The 16,737-nt window shown below is 36.5% G+C and overlaps 1 protein-coding gene across 11 annotated transcripts in view; it reads right to left on the reverse strand.

Annotated features, from left to right (window-relative positions):
- Window positions 1-16,737, reverse strand: part of GTF2I (general transcription factor IIi) — a 79,316-nt gene that overhangs the window by 1,950 nt on the left and 60,629 nt on the right. For 3 of the 11 annotated variants that reach the window (XM_068910350.1, XM_068910352.1, XM_068910356.1), the window contains 14 exons: window positions 16,387-16,570; window positions 15,775-15,833; window positions 14,985-15,068; window positions 14,431-14,526; window positions 12,734-12,799; window positions 11,939-12,122; window positions 11,269-11,321; window positions 9,921-10,031; window positions 9,041-9,124; window positions 8,001-8,184; window positions 6,884-6,912; window positions 5,401-5,466; window positions 3,912-3,950; window positions 1,142-1,217 (listed from right to left, as the gene is read on the reverse strand). In XM_068910350.1, coding sequence (XP_068766451.1) covers window positions 1,159-1,217; window positions 3,912-3,950; window positions 5,401-5,466; window positions 6,884-6,912; window positions 8,001-8,184; window positions 9,041-9,124; window positions 9,921-10,031; window positions 11,269-11,321; window positions 11,939-12,122; window positions 12,734-12,799; window positions 14,431-14,526; window positions 14,985-15,068; window positions 15,775-15,833; window positions 16,387-16,570 — 1,298 coding nt within the window. In that variant the 3' untranslated portion in view covers window positions 1,142-1,158. Of the gene's footprint in view, window positions 1-1,141; window positions 1,218-3,911; window positions 3,951-5,364; window positions 5,467-6,883; window positions 6,913-7,789; window positions 7,898-8,000; window positions 8,185-9,040; window positions 9,125-9,920; window positions 10,032-11,268; window positions 11,322-11,938; window positions 12,123-12,733; window positions 12,800-14,430; window positions 14,527-14,984; window positions 15,069-15,774; window positions 15,834-16,386; window positions 16,571-16,737 lie in introns of those variants that run through there. The other 8 variants (XM_068910348.1, XM_068910349.1, XM_068910353.1 and 5 more) reach the window with 4 other exon arrangements.

Raw genomic sequence — 16,737 nt, forward strand, 5'->3', positions numbered from 1 at the left:
GCTGTCCTTGTCTCCAGAAAAGCCAGAAGGTGCCAGGAGCTGAAATCCACATGCTCCCCCAACCACTGCTTCAGCTGAGTTGGCAAATTGCAGTATTAGGCTCATCTGTCCAGGCTAGCCGAAATTAATGGTGAACCACTGGAGCTTGGTTTTGCTGACTGCCTGTCTGTGCCCTCAGAACTGGAATAGTATTCAGAATTTTTCTTCTCTGTGATGAAATCAATCTTACTGTCTTACTATAGCTAGGCAGATTACAGCTTGAACATACCAACCGAATGCTTCCAATCTTATATGTCAATCAACTCAAACTACTACAGTATCAAAAAATAAACAAGGAAAGTATGTGATTCAGCGTATTATCAAAAAGCTGAAACTGGAAAAACTAATATAGATCTGCTACTGCTTAAAACCACCATGTTTTTCTGAATGAAGCACAGTTCTAAATTAACAACTGCGTGGGTAAACCTCCTTTTATTTGGTTACACGCCAACATCCCTTGCACTGTCTCCACCTGCACCAAAATTTCATTTTAGCAATGAGTGAAGGAAAAATAGTTTAAGAGAAAGAAAAGATTCAGACACATTTTTGCACTCTTAAGTTAAACTAAGCTTTTTGTAAAGTTAACAGAAAAGAAACAAAACTTTTAAAGCAAGTTGATTTTTCATCACAGTTAGTTATTCTACCAAGTGCCCCAAGGTTAGACAATTTTGAAATCCTAGTGAAGAGCTTTCCTGCACAATTACAAGTTGGAATAATAATATTCTTTCACATAAGCAAGTCAGAGCTCTTCATAAACGCTGATTCCCTAAGCTTTCATTTACTCTGCCTCTAAGGCATATAATTACCATCATCCATTTTTATTTATAGGCTGTACTACAGCCCTCATTTTCCTAGGACTGACTGTCTCACAAATTCTAACACAGTATGCTTTACATTATATTTGGATGAGGTAGTTAAAATGTCCTACATTTTACAGATATGAGAACTGAGACAAATACAGTAATTCCTAAGTCAAGTAAAGAACTGGCACCTTCTGGCATTCAGTCCTATATCTCAACCATCTCTTTCCTCCCCACCCTAAAATATAAAAATGCTCTTCCTTAACAAGTGTTGACTTCCAAGAAGCAAAAAATTATTTTACCCTAGTATTGATGAGGTCTACCACGTTGGGTCCGGTTCTTGTTTTATTTGAGAATTTTCTTCCGTTTCTGTAACGTCTGTTGAAAAAGCAGTAATGAATGAAAAAAAAAGAAAAAGAAAATTCTTTGCCAGTTCTGTTGTTATTGTTGTACTTAATAGGAAAAAATTACAGAACAAATATGGAAAGCATTCATTTACCCTTTTATACTATTAATGATAAATTAATATCTATTCAAAATAATCTGATTCCATAGAAATTACCATGTTGACTTCAATGTAAAGCAGCCTGGAGTCTAAGACAACTCTATATTTTAAAGAACAGAAATGAAAATTGGTATTAGAAGTGTAGAAAGCATTTTGAAGTTTCATACATCGCTGAAATACTTACTGGGTGAGAAAGGAACTTGATCCAAAAATGAAATGAATGAACCCAAAACATAATCAGTTAAAAAAACATCAGACAGATCACAGTTTTGGTCTTCAAAGATATATTACAGCTTTTGTCTGCATCCTCACTGTTCTTCAGTCCTCCTCCACCTTCTTTGTCATTCCCCATGGTCATTCTTTCTTCCATTCACCTCACTTGATATGCAATGTTTGGCAAAGCTTTTACAAATACTCACAAGTTAATCTATAGCCCATGACCACAAATATAATCTCATGTAGGGCTTCCTCTACTAGAAGCGTTAGGGCATGACCACTGCTTTGCGTTTTTTAAGATGCTGTCTTCCAAAGGTAGTAAACAACATCTCAGCCTAGCTCAGCTCAAGTCATGTGTTCTGCAACAGTTATCAAACCAACATTCATTGCACAAACTCTTTTTTCCCCAGCATTAACCAATTTTCAGAAATTTTTTTCCAGCTGTAGGACCACTTCTTTTCTCAACTAGATACAGACTTCTTCGTTACTGTATTTCAATCTGTCCAGAACAAATTCTGACTAGCTAATTTCTCTTCTTCAACACACACTATCAAACAGACACACATTGTTATATGCTCTAAAAAAAAGAAAAGAAAAAGAAATCTGGTCTTGTTGGCTACAGCATTAATCATCTTTTGATATGATTTTTTTCATTTCCAGGAAACTTCATTACAAAATCTTTGCTCTTCTTGTTCACAGTGACATGTGGACGTAAATCAAAGAAATTCTGTTTCTGTACAGTACTGCCTATATGACTCAGAACTTAATTTTGTTCTTTTTATAAACGGAGAATATGATGTTGGAAGGAAATTGGTTTTTCACAGAAGCTGTTTGGAAGGTTTAGGGCTAGGCTAATTCATCACTACTCAGCCAAGCCACTTCACCACATGATTGTTTTATACTTCCTAGACTAGTTCTGAAGTGATTTTGCGCTCTTTAGCAATTGTATGCCTTTTTTCAAGACCACTTCTCCAGTAACTGGATCTGAATCCAGTTTTGGATGACAAATTCAAAGACGTGTTTGTTTATTTCTACAAAACTATTACTTTAAAGGTCCATAACCAGATTTCCTCTGCTTGAGAGTACTCAGGAACAACCTCCATTATCTAACATTTTCAGTGATCCCAAACATTTTGGCAGCATAAAGACTGTTTGATGTCTCAACTTTCAATAGCTCTTTTGTTACTAACACTTGCCTCCTTTTCAACAGGTTCTTCTTGATTATTGCAATAAGATTAATCTATATTTGGAGAAAAACCTACTGAAAACACTCAGAGTGAGCCCGTAGCTGAGCTTATAACTAGTCTTGGCTGAGCATGTTGGATTGTCTCAGGATTCAGGGACATTTTCAGGGAAACTGAAGCAATGGAGATGGGAAATGGCTTTTCCCCGAAAAAAAGATGAAGAAGAATGGGAGTGCTGAGGCTTGCTAGTTGCTCTTCTGGGGGAATCTAAGCAGGATTAGAGAGTGAACTCAAATTGAGAGTTTTAAGAAGACAAGTACTGATGTCCAGCAGCCTCTACCCAGCGCTGTTGGCTATGAGCCTGTCAAGCCGTTACGAAAACATCTGAGAGCTGTCAGATCTCAGCAGCCCTTCAAAGTGACACATTCAAAGTGATACAGCACTTTTTGATGACCAAAGCCCACCACTTCAGAGGCAGACACAGCCATCTAGGGCCATAAAGAGAAGCTGAGGTCAGCTAAGGCAGCATTTACAGGACCAGAGCACACAGCAGACACTAGAATCCAAATTCTCAGGTCAACTTAGTATTTTAATGCTTCAAGACTATATGCAAAGGCCTAAAGGACACAGACCTACTACAGTCTACTTGGTCTCACATACACCAACATCTGAAAAAGATACAACTCAATTATACTCTTGGACAATAGGAAGGTTGGATATTTTTCAGACCTTAAGTTCTGGAAGAACAACAATACCGCCTGTCCCGACAAATCCTCACAGTAAATTCAGGCCAATACTTCATTTATTTCTCCTAAAGATGCCAATCATTCAGTTGCCCAAACTGTGGAAACTACTGCTCTGAATAATAGCTAGATGCATCGCTCAGGATATGAACAATCGCTCAAACCCTATATATAGTTATGATTCACCAACCAAGAATAACAACTCATAAAACTCTTTTGCAAAATTATTTGAATAACAACTTTTTCTGCAGCATATTTTTCACATGATGCAGCATGGTATTAATACAGATGAAAACTTCTCCTGAGAACTAATAAGTCCCTTTTATTTTTGTTTTGATTGACCTTCCTCCTTTAAAAAAGGATGCAGCTTTGTTCAAAATGACTTAAAAATACTTTTTGATAGTAACTGAAGACAAAGACTTACCTCCTACAGATACTTCTATTTGGCTTGGTTCAGCTGGCTCTTAAACGAAAAAGTATAGAGTCAAATGAATAAGCATATAGTTTCAACAATATCAATCAGGTAAGCACCTTAGCAAAACTTAGGGAAAAATAGTTTTTCCTAAAAAAAACCCTCATTGTTTTTCTCCAATAATCAGACTCAACTATGTTTGTCTGAAATACAGATCTATCACTTGCAAAGTTATAGAGTCTACAGCAAAACATTAAAAACATTTTAAAAAATCCAAACATTTATTATAATACAGTAAGTAACATCTCCTCTTCAGAGTATGATTCACTATGGTAGGCATATAACTTGAGTCCTAGCAGAATATAACATATGCTTGTACAGAATATACGAAGTTTGGACCAGTTGTATTGAAACCCTTAAAAATATAAATCTGGATTTCAGAAAAATGCCACCACTTCTGCTTAATATTGTTAGGTCTTCAGTGGTGACTAAATGTGCTTTGAGGGAGAGTGGGAAGGTGAAGAGTAGAGGGCAAAGAGTATATTTTGATTCCATAATACTTTTTCTATTACCTGTGTAGATGAACAGGTGTTGGGAAAGCATTACAACTTATTAACTGCTGCAGTTGAATTAAGTGCAGATAGACTACAGGAAGTTCACTAATAATCAACAGCTGTTTTTTCCCCTCCCATCACTTCCAAATACAAATGGAGGAGGCAGTAGTTTCCTTTATAATTATGTCCACCATACAAGTGGTCACTTGTCCCATGCTCTTAAAATGTTTATTCAATTGTTTTCAGTCTCTTAGCTTCTCAGTTTTGTCTCACAACAGTTTATTCAGCCAATTGCAGAAACCTCTCCTTCACTACAGGCAACCTTTATTTATTCATTTTGACAGGCATATTTTTAAAAGCCTCCTGGAAACTTAGAAATCACATACGGCCAAAAGGAAGTTGCTCAACTACGTTTACTTTAGCTACCCATAGCATAAATACAAAAAAGGCATTTAAGTTATTCATGCAGATTCAGATAGGTGATATGCACGTTGGCTAGGCACAGCAGTGGTATTGTGCTGGGTAGCAGACAGAAATTCAGTCAAAACTCCCATTCTGGGTTCTTACATATTACACAGACAAACATAACAGGGCTGAACTTCTATCTGGCACAGAGAAAGACATGCACATACTTTGAGTTAAACAGGTACTAATAAACAGATAGAGAATTGGCTTTATGTATTGCCTCTACTAATCCTTCTTTTCAGCTCACTTATCATCTGCGAAAATCAAATCAAGAAAAACACCAATGATGCAACTTGAAAGAAGCAATGTTTTTTTTTCTGTTAATCTATAATATTTAATAGGCATAAAAGTCACCATTGCATAATCTTTCAAAATGAAACGGCTCATCATACCCAGGGCATGACTTGCTAATATCTGTCAGTAAGATCTTGAATTCCAAACCCTACCCATTCTGAAAGGACGTGTGTTACACTCTGCATCACCTGGTAGTACCGGCACTGGTGCTGGTGCCGTTGGTAGTGCTTCTGCTTCAGCTTTCTCCATCAGCTCTAAAATTAGATAAGATCACCATTTAGCTTCACAATGAAAATGGTTCCCCACATGCAACACAATGACAATTTTAGTTCACCGTATATTCAAATCCTGAAATTGCTGCATGAACAGGTTACACTCACTGTAATTGAGCTGCAGTTGGGTTTTTTTTTTTTTTTAAACAGAAAAAATATTCCATATCTTGCTTTCAAGCACCAAAAATGTCCTCATCAGTTCCTGCATGTCCTTTAGAACAAGAATAATGCATGATAAGCAGGAGTCTCAGAGGCTTTTAGTAATTCCCCTCAGTATCTATCAGTGTCAGGTCGTTTTGACCATAATGAATAGACATGGACACTGCACAAAAAATACTTGTTCCAATGACCAGCCCCCCTGCTCCAGTGATGGAGGATGATCAGACATCTGTGGTGTTCTTATTCAGCTAGTGTCAGTCCTATTGCCAATTACATGCTGACAGTTGTTTTTTCATAGATCCTTTCATTCCTAATTCAATTCTCTGGAAATGCTATTAACTATTTATCTGCCTGGAAGGTTCCCTCTACAAAGGGATATCTTCCGTATCTAAGGTGTGCCTCGGACTGACGAGCAGGTCAATGCAAGCTATTAACTAGAATATCCTCCTGAGAAAACGTCACACTTTCAGTTCAGAGATCTCGGCATGTACGCTGGAATACACTGGTGGCTGGCTGCAAACGAATGAATGCTAGATCCCTCAGGCTTAATCACAGTAAGGCCAAACTAATGATACTAGATTTTTTGGCCTCTGACTCTCTAATCTCACATTGGCTCAGAAACAACAGGACACAAGCGACACTGTAATGACAGTGTATTTTTCAGTTTGTTTTTTCCTCTTTAAATAGGATCTAAAAAACAAGGTCACAACTATTTTAGGCCACTGAAAATACAAAGACATCATTTTTCCAAACAAGATTTGAGCAACGTGGCCAAATTCCACTTCAGCTAATTACACTCTGCCTCCCTAAACTCTTAACTATTTCAGCAGAATGCAGATTTTTTCACTGAAACATGGTTGTGCAGCTACTGGAAAGTTCTTGCTTATTAACTGCTACTGCCATGGATCCAAACCTAAAACGTAGAGACTCCCATGCAAGTCAGTTGCTCAGTCAGGGTCCTAAATCTCTTTGAGACTCTGCAGCTGAAAAATAATTACTATCTTGCACTTTCCTATCAAAGTTAACGCTAAGCTTACACCATTCTGTAAATGTATCACTCTGCTCTCGTGTTAACTGAGCACGCATGTTTAGCCAGGAAATTTTAATGAGATAGAAACAGGCAAGAGAGTTATACTTAGAACTTACTGCAGTGGAGCCTCTGCTACTAAGCCAAAATGTGGAAACTAAGCTGGGTAAATGACAAAAATGCATTTGACGTCGATGTCTCATAAATACTTACGGTTGTTAATCACAAGTCCTGGAAATGGTCTGTAAAAAACAGAACACAACATTTACTTATTCTAAGATCTGTTGCATAAGGTCTCCCTCCCAGGGCAGACTCACCTAACAGCTTGTAACAGAGGTCATACTGAAAGAAGGAACAGAAAGTAGACAGGAGCAGAAGGAACTGCCAGAGTATCTCTTGGGCACTGTGGTTTGTTCACTAGCATTTTGAAAGGCGACATGCACAGAAAGATCTAAATCCTTCCCTCAGTCACACCTAATTAACATAGCCCAATTAATCCAAAAGTGTTAGTGAGTAAGAGTCCTTTCAGGCCAGAACTCTTCAAGATTACCAGTCAAGAATGCAGACTTTTTAGTAAAATGACATTTTAAAAATTTCTCTCTCTCTCTCTAATGAAAGTAAAGTTTTTAATCTCTTGTGAGGTGGTCTATAATTTGAGGAGTTACAAAAATTGAGGAGTTTCTGCTTTCAACTCCTGAACTCCTTTTTAGTATGGTTCCAAAGTTCTTTCTATTCTGCTTCATGAATAAAAATATCCCTTGATAAAATTCACTTACACTGTAAATGGACAATATCAGATTGTTCAAATACTGTAGATAAATTGATTTTAGAGGAAAAAAATTTATCAAAAAGTTTAACTTAATACAAGTATCTTAACACCACTGCAATACCTGAAAAATATTATTAGTAATGCCACCACAAACATACTGTCACTGTCAAGAGCCAACAAGTTCTGGACCACTGAACTGTCTTGTATGAAGGAAAGTTAAAGCCTGCTCAGGATTGTGGGACAGCAAGGCCCACAACACGTTAGGACTGTGTTATATAATACAAATAAATTGCAACTCAAATGATAGCTTGCTGTAATAGGCAATATTAATACAATGACTTTTGTCATACCTAATTGGGCACGTCCTCCAAAGAGTTACCATCTTCATTCATGCTATGGATATCCAGGCTTCATTTGATCTGCTTTAGTTATCCAAAAGAGTCAACTTCTTCCACTATCTAAAGATGCATTGAAAGTTCTGTTCTTTCGAATCTCCATTCATTCGAGCTACAGGGCTGTCCTCACAACATGTGTACAATCTAATCAATGACAACTACATACCGAATGACAGTAAACTTGATAAACTCTGCTGATTCCAAAATCTTCCTCATTGAGCTGATTTCAAGGTAACTGGGAGCTTTAAATGCCACACCAGGAGGCATTCCATCCACCACCACACAGCCAGGGTTGATGGTGATTTTTCTGTATGGGACTTTCACAGGAAAATTCATACCAATTGCTTCACCTAAGTGAGAAAATTAGGTCATGTTTATTTGCAAGTCTACATATTTATGATTACATTGAGGAAAAAATTCTCAGATAATCAAGAAACTAAATGCAAAACCAAGCCAGTTTATCAGATGTCTAACTATAAAAATCTACTCGATGATTAAATAATTACAGTGTTATTTTTCAAACAAATAGATGTTTTTGGATTACACTCATGAATACCACTAGGAGATCCCTAGTTCCAACTCCAATTCTAACATGTTCACCACATAAAGAGCCAAGATTCTGTTTTTACTAAAAAAAGGTATTGAAAAGGGCATCTAAGGAAATAACTACAAGAAAGGAAAACAAAGCACTTCCTGTAACGCACACAGAAAGCAATTCAACATAGCGCTAGTGAAGGAATCGCAGATAAAGAACCTCACTAAGTTATTACTGGTGTCCAGCGCAAATCACAGTATTACTAAAGAAAACTATATACAGGAAAAAGATAAGTTGGATTTAAAAAGTTACTCCAGTCTCAAGTATTAATTGGTTGGGACTACACGGTCCTAAGAAGAATCATGGTTTGCAAGCAAAATAAACACTTCATCCATGTTCACATAGAAAAAGGGAGGAACAGGAAGGGAAGGAACACAGAGTAATCTATACGCATGGGACTTACTTTGTTTAAAACACCAGACAACCTACATTCCTTCTAAAAGATTCTTTTTGAAGTCAAAACACAACATTCATATGCAACTCTCAAAATCGTTCATTTTAATGATTGCATATATTGTCCACTGTAAGTGATGAACGACTCGCTAACATCAACATGAACAACATTACTTACATTCACAGCTATGTAAAAATGGGAGGAAAAAATCAATTACCGAATTTCCGGCTAAACAGGTCATTTACTTGCTCTCTCAACTGCTTGGCCTTTTCTACTTTTGACAATCTCTCACTTTCATCATCTGAAAGAAATTGTTAAAATGGCATCAGAATTAAGAACATTCTTTTTTCCTGGAGGTTTAGCAACGTGTGAATGCTTACTTGAAGCAGGTATATTTAAATGCTTTGCAAGCTTTGAAATGCTTTGACTTAGTTCCTAGTTTTATCATTAACACAGAATTGCATAAATAAGCAAAAATGCATAGCTGTTAAGAAATCTATAAAAGGCTTCAAATTATTTACAAGATGAACATTAGATATATTATGTAAAGATGACTGTCTAAACTTTTGTAAAACCACAAAGTACATCTAATGGTGTACATCTTACTCTAAAGGTAACAGTAAAATGACATTCAATAGCTGGATGTAGTGTGTAAAGTTCCCCAGTTTCTAATGAACATAACACATGCCCAGGTAAATAGTAATCAGTACTGTTTAAGACAAAGCAGTTCAGCCTGCATGGTTATTAAATTCAGTCTGCGTCCTGGTCTCCTGAAGTTGTCACACAAGTTGCAAATCAATATTTAATTTATTACATGAGGGAAAAAATGGAAAAATAAGGATACTTCTTAACTTGGGACTCAACCGAGAATATTCTAGAGATGTCACTGAATTGATATTCATAAAAGTTAGAAAATATCTAACATACCAGGAAAAGCAGACCACTCAGTTATGCTCTTTGTATACGGTACTTGTACTTCAGCAAACCAACTAGGCTAGTTTTCTCAGTAGGCAAAAACTTCAGCAGACGAAACAAATATAAAGAGGAAGAGCACAAAAGGTAAGACGTGCAACCGTATAACCAGACAGTATACATACCTGGTATAGTTACTTGAATGATGTTAAGATCTTCAACACCGGCGGCTGTGTTCACCACTGTATTTGTTGTGGTGCTTGCTGTAATGGCCATGTTGGATGAATTATTTTTTCCTACACATAAGAGAATGAATTTAAAAGATAACTGTGGAGAGTCCAAAAATCTTGAATACCATATATAAAGAAAATATTGGAAAGTAACAGGTAAGCAGCAACATTTTCAAAACAGACCCACTCTCATTTCCAAAATGTGACCAGTTTTCAATGAGAAATACAATACCTACTGCAGGTGGACACTACTATATATTTCCCATTACAAATCCAAGAGGAGAAAGGATAGATTAAAGATTATGTTAATCATTATCTAGCAAGTTTTCTAAAAAGACTTTAAAAAACAGGCACAAAACACATATTTTGTTCTTTTTATTAAAGAGGAAAAAATCATAGCACTTGTGGTTAATTTAGTAATATCTACCAATCCATTTATTTACTGCATGCATTCACGAAAGAAATCTTTTAGAGTTTTATTTGCGAGCCACGCTGTCCAGGGGCATAAACTAGCATAGTTCGACTAACTCACTGGAGTTTTGCTAATCCATAATAACAGATAACAAGACTCAATTAATTTAACCCACGACCGTGCCTTTTGCTGACACAATTTTCTACTGGCTACCTTCACTCATTTCTATAGAGCGCTTCTCATTTAGAATCACCTAGGCATCAGGAGTAATGAATTCATCTACAGACCTGAATTACTCCTGCAAATCACACACCATTTGTCACATTTTGATAAAGGGCAGAAAAAAACAGATTAGAGATGAGATTATTTTATTGTGAATAACTCAAAAACTTTACTACTCCCTTGCCAAAGCTATATTCAAACTGGCAATGGCAATTGCCTTCCCCATCTCAGCAGTGTAATCCAGAAGTTACGATTTTTGATACACCACATTCTTTTCTTAGAGCAAAAGCACTGTGACATCTATACAAAATATAAGCAGTGCATCTAACACTGTTATAAAGTATTCAATTACAAAAAGCTGCTCAGAAAACCAGAAAGACATGCCAGAAGATGGAATAATGCAAGAGTTAGGGAACTACGCAGAAGACGAGAAAACATAGTAGTCTTACAGTCCTGAAAGTAGAGAGATCTACTACAGATACGGGCCAGTGGCACAGTACTTAAGACTGTGCCTCAAATTCAGCTTGTTAACTAAAAAAAACCCCTAAAATCAACTACAAGGTAGAAGGAAATTTTCAGGAATTCATTAAGACCAAGCAGTGCTTCTCATTTGTATTTAATCCTTGAAAGAGGCTATTATCTAGAATGTTAAGCAGTTGGAAAACTCACTTTGGGGGCTTCTAGCAGAACTTTCCTTAACTGCTGCCTCAAACATCTCAGGCCTGCAAATAAACAGATTGAAGATTTCATGTACAACAACAAAATTACATTCGTTTAATCAACGGTAAAGAAAATGCAATATTCTAATATTTATATTTCAAAGATAGGAACTGATACTGTACACATGCATTCTTCTAGGCCAAACAGGCCATCTAGGATGCAACGGCTAAGCCTCCGGAACTTCTTTTGTCACTGTACCTACACTGGCAGACAGATATTTAAGCCTATTCGAGATTAGAAAAATCAATTCTTACAGCCCCAAATATATGAATCTACACTTCTCTGCCCTTAATATACTGCTGCCAAGTTTTAGCTATGAGTAACCTGTAGGAGCTCCATATAATAGGAACAGTGATATGATAACTGAAATGAACTCAGAAATCTGGACTGGCTCTTCCCCACTAAACAGGCTGTGACTATCTTTCGCAATAAGAGATGAATGTATCTTGCTCCACCTACATAAACACTTTCTGAGCATTTCCTGGTTTACCAAAAATATGCCAGCATGTATTTTAGATTGTCGAGAGAGGAATTTAGCAATTCAGCAAATGAGTTTTATTTCTCAGGCTACAGTTCAGTGCTAATAGGACACATTATCAGAGACGCATGGGAGTCTTACTTTTTAATAATGAATTTTATCTTAGATTTATTTCTCAGGATCTTCTCTAGTCTTGGAATTCCAAAGGTAGAAGGTCGACGGAACGGCACTCCCTCTGGTAGGCCTTCCACATAGAAATCTTCTGGGTAGGATTCAAATAACGCAAAAGGGACCTTCACCGGTTCAGTCAGCCCCAGTGCTTCCCCTGAAATGCAACAGGGCAAATAAGCTACCACCTAGACTGCTGATGTGTTTACGAACAAAACGTACTAGGTATAAACTGTATAGAACGGTCGGCACATACATACTAGATCAGGTGCAACCAGCAGGCTTTGGTTTTTTTGGTGATAGCTATGAATAGGCAGGAAGAAAATACACACGTAGTACCTTGAACATAACTCATTCTCTTGTGATAAATTAGATCACAATTTGCATTTTAAAATATTAATATTTATAGAAAGCTTAGGCCATTGGCTTGGTCTACATTCAAGAATGCAGGTGGCTGAAATAATGCAAATTCTCATTCGCAACTAGAATGAAGAATGCTTACAGAGATGTGCCAGAATGTACCATCACTAGGCCTCTGGGTCATTAAAAAAGTAGTAATCAAACCACAACTTCTCCATTTCCAAGCCCAAATAAAGTAAGCGGAAATTTGACATAGAACTGCAAGCAAGCTATGTGGGAATGAGAGAATATGACCTAGACTACGCAAGGATTGTAGGACTTTCAAAATAAGTGTATGAACATATCCACGACACATCTAACTGCATGTTCGTAAGAAAGGCATCTCGGTAAAGGAATTGGTAAGCTTACCACATTTTTCATTAAAAAGATTTTCAACTTTCTGCTTTAGGTCAGTAATTTTGGCATTCCAAGCCTCTGGCAGGAGGAAAAGGGAAGAAGTAAATCAACATTCACAGAGTGACTCTGTTCTCAAGTATTATTTTTATAAATGTTTAATAAATTACTTATCATGCTTGATAATAAATTATAATTAAATTAAAATGAACAAAATGGCTATAATTCTGCAAACTGCATAAAAACATTCTGCCCCAGTCTCAACCTGTATCCATATAAAGCCTCGTTTCCCTAAAGCTTTGAAAAATACTAACAGATAAAGGAAGGGCATTTACTGAAATTAATCCAAGAGCGATTCAAATCTACAGCATTAGAAACATACAAATTATTTATCCAAACCACCACCCAAAGTACCGACAGAAAGTTCTTCATTTATTCAATGATATAACCCTGAGACACATGCTTCCCCTTTGAAAACTAAGTTCTAGAATAATTTCAGCTACAGTTGGTAAGATTAAACACCCAACTAGCTAAGCATTTTGTTGCTGACAGTGGTCAGCAGCAATTCCTAACCTGGTTTTCTTGTGGCTGTACTAAGTTGTCCACAGCTGCTCTACAAAACTAAAAATTCAGTTGAAAGTTTAAAAGGGTTGCAGAATAACTCTTTAAAAATCTTATGTTTGACAGTGATGAGACAACTGGAAACAACTGTGAGCAGTAATATTGTCCATGCCAACAGAAATAGTCATTCCAAATCAATATCTTATATGCATTCTAAACTCTGGCTGAGTACGAGTAAGGAGTTCTTTTATGACCATAGGGCCAAAAAAAAAAAAAAAAAAAAGAGGGGGAGAAAACAAAGAATGACAACAAATTCCTATATATGATTCAGGTGATGAACTCAGGACGTAAGCATGCTGAAAAAAGAGATGTGATGACACTTGTGAACTGTTTACAATTACCCTGAATACAGTGATTTTGTTTAACCATGGGGAAGTTACAGGTGTGGCAAATTAACCTTGCTGTAACTGTAAGGTCTCTGTGCTAGAGCAGTGCACAAACAGATCTGGCTCTGCACAGTGAAAAAGCTCAGACTCAGCACTCATAAACACAGCTATATGGCTTCCAGTGGTATCCGGTTACCTTTATTGATTTTCCACACGTAGCAGCAGTGGAGAGGTATAACGGTGATCTCCTCAAATCAGCTCTAATAGATCACGGTTCAGATCATCCTACTTCCCACATAGTTACTCAGCTACCTCTCTACACAGTGATCCTTAATACTCAGGTGTGGGGAGGGCTTAAAGCTTACGCACAATATCGGATCTGAGCCGGGTGTCTGCACTCTAGCGGTACTGTGCACCAGACAGCAAAACCTTGAGGAATCTGAAGCACTGTGAAATAACAGAGCAGCCACCCACATATTTGCCAGGAGACAGCAAAAGCCTGGAAGAGGAGATTCTGAACAGTAGCTAAGACCTTATGGACCTGTGCTGCATCTGTACAGCATTCTCCGTACATCACCCAGCACCTCTCAGATGGACATTATTCTAGATGATGGAGAACAATGTACGTGAAAACAAGAACCTCAGTCATTTACTAACTGTAGAATAAAACATAAATGCAAATAATCTCTGACAGTACAAAACTGCCAAAATTGTCAATGCTGACATTAATAGAATGTATGCATACTAAAATCTTTAAATATTTACCAAAAGAAAACTCTCTTCCTCGTGGCTTGAAACCCATATTGGATCCATTGGTTTGAGAATTAGTTCGAACATCTGTCGTCTGTGGTTTATTAGGACCTGTAGAAACACATTACATACATACATGCAGAAAGCAGAAGCACACCATCATATGAAAAGGATAATATATCACACTACTAGAGAGAACTTAAGAGCTGTATCAAGAGTGGAATAAACACCCCCTTCCAAAATTCTTTTAGGGTTGGAATTAAGCATATCATACTATTCCTTACATCTGTCATTCTCTGCTCTGCACTTCACCAGTTCCTACCTCACTACTTGGAATAAAAGGCCCAGAAAGCTGTCAAACTTGAACATTTTACATAACCATCACTTTCTCAGAATCCAGTATTACGCAGAAATGAAAAATAAAACTGTATCGAAGTTGGAGTGTATCTGGAGTCCTGAAATGAAGCAGAGTCTGCTACATGAGGTAAAGATTAGAACTTGCATAAGTTAATTATGGGGTATGAAAACTTCTTCCACTAAAATGGTATTTATTAGTATTTGTTCCATACCTTCTTCAACAGTAACTTCAATCTCTGGGACCTTTGAATTGCTTGCAGGACTTCGTGACCTTTTTGAACTCTTTGGACTCATCGCTAAAAATCAATATAATGCAAGCTGTAATGCACAAGCTTTCTATAAAGTAAATTCTACATAGCCAATTAAAAAAAAAATCTGTATTCTGAAAATTCTATCGGACTGAATAACTTGTGTCTGTACGTAGTATAGTCTGCATTGTAAAATCTGATCAATACAGTGAAGCTCACAGCCTTAAAAAGTGCCTTTACTGTTTTTCAAACAGGCAGGTATCATACTCCCTTAAATTTTCATTCCATGAATTTAGAACAGAAGACATTGGGAAAGTTGTTTTTAAGTGTAAGGGACAGCTTTAGTATCTTTTATTATCTAAAAAATTCAGAACTTAATAATTAAGTTCTCTGTAATAATGACAAAATTTAATAGATGTTTTTAAATATTTCCTTAAGAAACTTCATTGTTATTTACTTCAGTTTACACAGAAGTTAAATAATGCTTTTAATAAGCAAAACAGAAGATGTAGGAATTGTATCAATTCCATCTTCTGCATTTGAATAGTCTCAAGTTAAAAAATCCCCCAACATTGTTTTGAATAAATTTTTTTGGTAATAGTTGGTTTAGAGGCTACTATGCTAGTTCATCTCAAGTAATGCTTTTTGTCTGCAACCCCTGTATTTTCCAACCATAAAGACCAATCATTCAGTCTGCTAAGAAAGCAGAAAGAGTGCATTTATGAAGTGATGGCAACAATACTTAAGCATTTACCTTTAGTGTTTATTTTACTAGCCAGTCCTGGAGGCAAATAGGAAGTGACAAGCTCAGGCCTGGAAGTTGAACAGAATACAATCTAATCAATTACATACGCAAGAAAAATACAGCATAATACTATGCATTTAATGGAATTCAGATGAGTTCAAATTTATACAAGATATATAAACATATAAACATATATATATATATATATATATATATATATATATGAAACATCACATTTACATAACATCAAATTTCTACTAGAAGTATAGGTGACTCTCCATATACTATAACCAGAAGAAGTTAGAAAATATTAAGCTACATGTTCTACTCTAAATTTTTCTTCTGAGCTTTTTTCAGGCAAAAAAAAAAAAGAATGAAAAAAAGCTTCTGGGTACAGGGTCATTTTTTTCCTCCTAGGTCCATGATGCATGAGGCACACAAATTATGCATTTATTTTAATTTGTAAAGAGGGTATATCCTTTCATGAGACAAAGTATGTGCAAAATGTTCTTTGTGTTTCACGCAAACAAAATTTAGGTAGCATTTAAATATTAAAATTGCTGCGAAGAAAATCAAATAATTCCAAAATCAGGAGTAAAAATAACTGAATTACAAACATACTTTTTAACAACAAATTTGATTTTGCCACTCCCACGGACAATTCTTTCAAGGCGTGGAATTCCAAACCATGTGGGACTCCGGAAGGGGATTCCTTCTGGCAAGCCTTCGACGTACAAGTACTCAGGGTTTGATTCAAATACAGGATAGGGAACCTTCACTGCCTCTGAAAGCCCCAGAGCTTGGGCTGAAAATAAAGATTTAATGATAGTTTACACACTCAAATGGGTGGTATTTTATAGTAAGTGACTTTAAGAAGCCTGGCTTACAGAAGCTCTTCTACTCAGAGATAACAAAAAACCTCGAGAGAAATGTTTAAACAGATTTTCTACCATTTTCTGTAATATCACTGCA

The sequence above is a fragment of the Struthio camelus genome, chromosome 16 (genome assembly GCF_040807025.1).
Source record: "Struthio camelus isolate bStrCam1 chromosome 16, bStrCam1.hap1, whole genome shotgun sequence".
NCBI lineage: Eukaryota > Metazoa > Chordata > Aves > Struthioniformes > Struthionidae > Struthio > Struthio camelus.